Source organism: Gouania willdenowi, chromosome 9 (assembly GCF_900634775.1).
Source record: "Gouania willdenowi chromosome 9, fGouWil2.1, whole genome shotgun sequence".
Taxonomy (NCBI): domain Eukaryota; kingdom Metazoa; phylum Chordata; class Actinopteri; order Blenniiformes; family Gobiesocidae; genus Gouania; species Gouania willdenowi.
Genome location: NC_041052.1, coordinates 1,579,207 through 1,586,796, shown reverse-complemented (window position 1 = coordinate 1,586,796; position 7,590 = coordinate 1,579,207). Strand labels below are relative to the sequence as shown.

The window sequence follows — 7,590 nt, the reverse complement described above, 5'->3', positions numbered from 1 at the left end:
AAAATATGTTAAGGTTTTATTTAGTTAGACATTTTTTTTTTCAGGAAATTTACTTTGATCTCCTGATGTGTTTCGACTGTAAACTGCCAGTCTTCCTCAGAGGCGTTTGCTGATCTGTTTAATGTGTCCTTAGTGGAAATGTTTAACATCAACACACCCTGGCCACCCTGACAGAACTGTCAAGTTGGCCACGCCCCGAAATAACTCCCTAGTTGTACTATAGTGGACCTAATGCAAATCAAGTAGGAGGGACTAAAACCAAATCTGCTCTCTGATTGGTTAGAATATTTTGGAAAGCCAATGATACGCCTTGATTAGCTTTTCCCCCGCCCCCTTATTTGCATATAAGGCTAACTATTAGTACTCGTGACACTTTTTGATTCACCTCACTACAAGTATTGATACATATGTTAAAGTTTAATTTATTCAGACAACTTTTGAGAGGAAATTTCCTTTGGTCTCCTGACATGTTTCGACCGTCAACTGCCAGTCTTCCTCAGAGGTATCTGCTGATCGCTTTTCCTGAAAAATGTCTGAACAAATGAAACCATAACATAATATTAATTACTACGTGAAAGTCAAGGACACATCAAAGCAATTTAAGAGATCAAAGTAAACTTCCTAAAAACAGTCTGAATAAATAAAACCTCAACATATTATTCCAAAAGAAGACAAAATGAACTTACTAAAAGTAATACACGAAAGTCATGGACAAAACTGTGTGCAGGCATTGGACACATCAAAGCAATCAGCAGATGACTGGCAGTTGACATTCGAAACATGTTAGGAGATCAAAGTAAATTATCTGAATAAATGAATCTTAACACATTTCTAGCAAACCGTCGAAAACCTTGTGGTGTTACTCAGCGTTTGGGGAGTAGCGGCCACACCTGAATCCAGTCAGATGTGCGTCACATTTGACGGTGTAGCTGAAATATAAAACTCCTTTCCGGAGCTGGCAGCTCAGAGAGTGAGTTCCTCTCTCAGGAGCGATGACGCAAATCCCAACGACGTCGTTGTAAAGGACGTCCCTGTCCCACACCTCCATCCGGAGCTCCTGACCCAGTTCGACGGACCCAAAGCCGACGGTGACGTTCCACACTGGGTTGTTGTCGTCCATCACCGTGTTTGTCTCCTCATACATGCCGTTGTAGAAGATCTTGATGTAGGCGTCCGTTTTGGTGAAGGTGTCGGCCTTCAGAGCTGCTGCTCTGTGGATCTGCAGCCTCAGCGTTCCTCGGCCCGCTCTCAGAGGGCAGCAGTTGTGGTCCAGGTTCGGCGTTGGGGAGCAGTTCTTGAACCTTACTTGATCTTCCTGCAGCTGGTTCTCCTTGATGTATTCTGTGACGGCGCTCCTCAGATTGGCGCCGATCTGAACGTCTTCCGCCAATTGATGCAGAGGGAAGATGGCGTAGGAAACTACGTCGGGATTGGCCTGGAGGCTGTTCATCCACATGTGGTAGGCCTCGGATGGGTCCTGCTGGTAGAGGATGTCGGGGAAGTACCTCTCGCCGCCGGTCACTTCGATCTTGTGCGTCATGAAGCCTTGGTAGAAGCCCATGCTCAGGTTTCCCTTGAGGAGGTGGTCACACTTGTTGGAGAAGGACGCGTTGGAAGGCAGGAAGCCCAGCGCCATGCGGAGCTCCATGTTCAGGCAGTTTTTGATCTCAGATTCTGAAAAGCCTTTTAGTGTGGCCAGACACGTCCTAAACGCAGTGACTCTCCTCACCTTCCCACCGAGATGAACCTGGTGCACGTCAACGGGAAAGAAAGAAAGAGTCGCACACATTTAAACCATAGGTGGAGTTTGAGATTCTTGCCGGGGGCGGGGCAAAAAAAAATGGAATTAAATGTATACACCGTCTCGACATTAGTGCCAACCACAATGTGTGTAACATATACAATGATGCAAAAATTACTAGAATATGTGCATTTCCTGAAGAAAATGTAAGTGAGGAAGTAGGTGCTGGCCCGCGTTAGCTCAGCATTAACATTAACATTAGCATGAGGTACCATTAGCATTATCTGGCACTAACAGGCATTAGGTTTAGCATAGTATTAACCTAGTATATATTTATATATTTTTTCTTAAAGTTTTATTTTATTTTTTTCTTTATACCTGTACTCTTGCACCACCAGAGTTGTCCTTTAATTTTGTTGTACATTGTGTATGATGACAATAAAAGCCTTCTATTCTATTATTCTATTCTAGCAAAAGCTGAATCTTAGTTTAAAAAGTTGAGAAGTTAGAAAAAATCTAATACATAGTATAATGGCCAAAAAATATCTGAACATTTTTACAGTAAACTTGTTGGAATCAATTGAAAAATGTGGGAGTAGAAGGAGTAAGATGGAAGAAGAATAACCATCATAAAATTTAAGATAACAATCTTACAAGTATCATATACCGTTTGAAAGCTTACGATCTTCAGTTTTTTTTGTTTTTTTTTACCATATAAACCATTCTAAAACCCAACCATCACAGTAAACACACTCAACTGTGTTTTCAAACTTGAAAAAAAAATTGTTGACATAAACAAGCCAGCGCTGCTTACCTTTAAAGTGATACCATGTCTGACTAAATCCATATATTCCATCAAAAGATGTCTCAAAATCTTCCTCCAACATATAAAAATCCAATGAATCCCCGCATTTAGTCCAAAACACAGTAAAACAGCTGTAAAAAATAAAACGTAACGTCCTATTTACAAGAAGAAGCTCCGCCCTGATTTCTTCTTCCTTTTTTATCTCTGTGAACCATGTCATTAAAAATCACCATTTTTAGATTAATGTTTTAAATTCATAATTAAATATTTCCGATTCATTTTTGCTGCAGTACCATACACGAACTGCTGGGGGTGTTGGGAGTGTTGCTTCACCATTTACATTGTGAAGAAGAATTTGGCAACAGAAGAACCAAGTCACATGACTCGAGCACCACAACAAAGAAATTCATACATATTTTGTAGAGTGTGTTTTATGGCACTTAAAATTTTTGTATATTATGTACATTAAAAGAATCAAAAATTTTCAATTGAATTTGAGAAAACTGTAATGAAAACTTTTGACCACTGGGGGGGGCAATGCAACCCCTACACCGCCGTGAAAACCCTTGTATTCCTTCAATCACTGACCTGGTGAATGTAATGAGTCCCGTAGGTATCTATAAGTCGTCTGTAGATGGCTTTGCTCTGGCTCGTGTTCAAACTCGGCGGGAGTCTCTTCAGATGTTTGGTGAACTCCGCACTCAGCTGGGGGTGGTCAGCTAGCCTGTAGCTACACAAACAAAAGGCATGTGGATCACAGGGAGACAAGAAGCTTTTAAGTTCACATTGAAGTCTTCTGCAACTTAGTTTAGTCTTTCTTTCCTCAAGTCCAAGTGCTAACAATAAGGGTGCATTCACACCGACGGATCCTAGAGCGATTAGGAGCACTGTGAACACAACCGCTCTCAGACAGGATCAAACACAGGAAGTATCAACGATAACGTAAAGCACATGGGATGGTGGGAGAACCGGTGGCTGCTCAAACCAGGGATTTAAAACCAGGAAAACCAGGACAACTTGTTGCTGCTCCATTGTTGAATGTTGTTAAGAACAAACAGAGAAGGATGAAGTTTGTGAGCACTTGACAGTGCTGGCTTTGACCCATAGATGAGAGCCTCTTCTTCAGGTTTCTGTTTCTCTGCCTAGAGAAGTCTCTACTCCAGTAACTGGTTACAGTAACTGGTTAGCTCATGGAACTGCACCAGAAGCTGTTTGGAGTGGATCAGAAGTTGTTCTGTCATTGCACTCCCAGGTAATCAAATTATCAGCTGTTCTCCACCCATTCAGACCAAGTCCAGGACTAAACCGGTGTGAAAGCACCATAAGAAAATATTTGATAGATAGATGGATAAATAAAAGTTTACCTGTAATAGGTGCAACTGATTTCATGGAGGGCAAAAGTGGCTTTGTCCACGCTGTGCTGGGAGCGAGCAAACTTCGCCAAGTCCGAGCGACTCCCCCCCAACACCGCCCTGCCGACGTTGTCCAAGCTCAGACCTACGTTCCAGTTGTTGTTAACCAGTGAGTAGGAGCTCCGCAGCAGTGAGTCCACGGAGTGGTGCAGAGCGCTGGAGAGTTGTTTGCTGCAGCGGCTGAACGGACGCCAGTCAAGCACCGCGGCGGGAAGCCTCTGGATCTGAGCAGGAAATGGATAAGGAGGAAGAATGATTGGGGGAAATGTGGAAAGGTCAAAGACAGGAATGGAATGGAGAATGGAATACTTTGGACAGAATCAGGATTAAAGAAGAGTCACCTGTCCTTGCTGGAAGCGGTTTGGACACAGCGTGCACGTGTGGTTGTCGGCCAGACGCGCTTTGACATTGATGACGTACGCCCCCGTCCGACGCATACGAACCACGTCGAAGCCCTCCCCTGCCAGGTTGTGGCCCGGAACAAATGGAGCTTTCTCACACTCTGACGCTGTGCCCGTGTGACATCCGAGGACGTGCTGCTTCTGCATAGTCAGCAGTAAACACAGGACAACAAACCTTCCTCCTGGTCCCATGGTGACCTGCAGTAACTATGGCACAAACAGTCTCTGCAGAGGAAGAAACAATGTCCCACAATTTGATTCAATATGATTCAAAATGTCGAAGCCTACTATTTATTCTGTGGTGTGCCTCAAGGCTCCGTCCTTGGTCCGCACTTATTTTTTCTGTACATCTTCCCTATCGGCCAGATAATTCAGCCATTTACAGACTTATCATCTGTTTGCTGATGATTTACAATCGCACTGCTTGTTTAAGACATCTGAAGTCCATAGATTGAGCTCAATAATCTGCTGCTTGTCTCATGTAAAACAGTGGTTAAATGACAACTTCCACTTAAAGCATAGAAAACAGAGACCCTCATTGTTGCCCCAGATAGTTCCATTCATACTATCAAACAGCACCTGGGAAACCATAGCTTGTCGGTAAAATCCAGTATTAGGAACCATGACACTTGAGCATTTTTCAGCTTTGCAACATTTCTTAACGTAGATCTATTGTAACAAAAAAAGAGCTAGGAATTATTATTCATGCTTTTGTCTCCTCGTGGTTAGAGTACTGCAACAGCCTCTTCACATGCCTCAACAAGAGAGATTTGACTTGTTTGCAGTTTGTCCAAAACCCATCTGTGAGGGACCAATTTACTCCTATTTTACAAAGTCTTCATTGGCTCCATGTCTTGTACCGGGTTTATTTTAAAATCCTGGTTTTGACCTTTTGAGCTCTACATGGACAGGCTCCTGTGTACTTGGCCAACCTGATCAAATCCTACAGCTGGTCACAGAGCCTCAGCCCTCAGGGAAAAACCTCTTGATGGTCCCTCGTACATGATTTAAAACTCGAGTAGAGCGGCCATTTAAAGTTGTCACGAGCTTCCTCTCTCACTTTGGATTCTTTTAAGAAGCCCGAAAAATAGCTACTTTTTTAAAGAAAGGGTTCTAGTCTTACCGACTCAGTCAGAGCTGCCAATATTGATTGTATTTTTTTGTATACTTGTATTTGAATGTGGTTTTTATCTTTGTGAAGCACTTTGTGACCATTTATCTATTTAAAGCATGATATAAATAGTTTACTTGCTTACTACTTACAATTCAACAAACATCTAGAGTTGCACGCTCCAATACAGATGAACTTCTAACCTTGACATTGATACTTGAGTAATCTACAAATATGTGAGAGGAACACATCATAACCAAGCATGCATTCTCACCTCTGGCCGTTTTTATCTGTTCGTCTTCTTTTAGGAACAAATCACTGACTTGTTCTCTAGTTTTTCCTCTTTTCTGTTCCCATCGACGGCACGACTCTCTGCGAGAAGCAATCTGTAAATCGTCCAAAGTCTTGATCCTGCTGGAAATGAAAGGAGGGTGTTACAAGCTCTTTGGTTAAAGATGGAGTCCACGCCTCCCCCCCACCACCCCCTTTGTGCTTCGTACTGTATCTGCAGCTCTTTCACTCTCGCTCTCTCCTTCTTGCTCTCCCTGGAGGCCTTTCCAATTTCCTCAGCTTGACTGAGTTTGTTTTCATGTGAAGAACCACTTTCTGTGAATCTCTCACGGACTTTGTGTGTGTGTGCGCGCGTGCATGTGTGTGTACAATGTGAGGGGGAGGATTTTCTTTTTGTCGCTCTGCATTCTTTATGGGAAATAAGGGTGTGTGCTTGTGCATGTGTGTGAGATTCTGGACAACGTGAATGTTTCACGGACTGGGCCAGTGTTTTGGTCTCTGATGAATAATCTGGCCTGTTTGAATTTGTTGGTGACTTTTCTGAAACCATGAGTCCAGTCTTGCCGTTGTGAGTTTATGGAGGTGGATGGAATGTTTCTGGTTTTCTCAGCACAAGTCAAGGAAAAAAAAGGGATTCTGTGACTTTCTGCATGCAGTGCTTTTCATAACCAGATCTCACTTCATTTGACCAAATTTCTTCAAGAGCTTTTGCGAATGTTCTCTTTAAAAGTGAAAAATCTTTGTGTGTTCACTGGTAGAGTAATGTGGGCTTTCCATCTCAGTTTATTATCAATTATTACTGCTCAGAATTTAGTAACATTTTCTAATTGGATATCATCTATCTTTTGTAATAACCTTATATCAATCAAATATTTACAATAAATTCATTAAGATCCACCCATTTTTTTAATTTGAAGTTTTCTATATACTTTGGTTTACATTTGTAATTTGTGAAGGAATGAGTGTAGATCAGAGGGAGTTTATTCTTCCCACTGTCGCTAAATGCTTGTTCATGTGGATCTTGTTGGGTTCTTCCTTTCTTACTATGAACTATGGATATTTTTTTTTTGTTAAACACTTTAAGATGTCTTTGTAATTTACGCTATATAAATAAAGTTGAATTGAATTGAACTTTAACACTTCCTACCTTTTTAAGTCACTGCTAGCCTTCCTTATTATCTTAGCCTCTAATTAAAGCGAAACCGTGAATGTTTAGTATTTAAGAAGTGTTTTTCAAAGTCTTAGCCCTTCAGATTATTCTGCACATATGAAGTAGCTCACAGTTTCAGAAAGGTTGGTGACCCCTAGATAATAATTACCAGCTGCATGTTTGACAAGTTAGTGACAAAGACACATTAACCTCAAGACATAAATAACAAACAAAAACCTTCTAAAAAAACTTTTCTATATTTTTTAAGATAAAATCTTTTAAGCAGTAAATTTATAACAACATCAGGATAATAAAAGAAAGGACAGAGGAGAACACGTGGACGTTTGGTCTGTCTTTATTGTGTCCATTAGAGACAAAAACACAGGATTATACGATAACAAATCTTTATATAGCAACACGGTCGGTGCATGGCCCATACAAACAATTAATCAAACCAATAAAACCCCTTTATTAATCAGAGTCATTCAGTTTTCATACTTTCAGGACTCTATATGTAAACACGTTAATTATTTGCGACTTAGGACAAAAGCTAAAGTATTTTAAGCACACATTGCTCATGTAAAAACAAAGGTGTCTCAGAACATTTTTTATTCTCAATAAAGCAAAGTTTTTTTTGTTAAATGGTAAGGTTATGCGAATACTGTATTTCTCTCTTGGT

The 7,590-nt window shown here is 41.1% G+C and overlaps 1 protein-coding gene across 1 annotated transcript; it reads right to left on the bottom strand.

Annotated features, from left to right (window-relative positions):
- Window positions 1–601: 601 nt before the first annotated feature.
- On the bottom strand, window positions 602–6,084 carry prf1.5 (perforin 1.5). The gene is made up of 6 exons (XM_028457780.1): window positions 5,971–6,084; window positions 5,745–5,884; window positions 4,300–4,584; window positions 3,911–4,182; window positions 3,135–3,276; window positions 602–1,747 (listed from the first exon to the last, which is right to left on the bottom strand). Exons 3-6 carry the CDS (start codon window positions 4,549–4,551, stop codon window positions 860–862), a joined length of 1,554 nt encoding a protein of 517 aa, XP_028313581.1. The 5' UTR covers window positions 4,552–4,584; window positions 5,745–5,884; window positions 5,971–6,084; the 3' UTR covers window positions 602–859.
- Window positions 6,085–7,590: the final 1,506 nt, after the last annotated feature.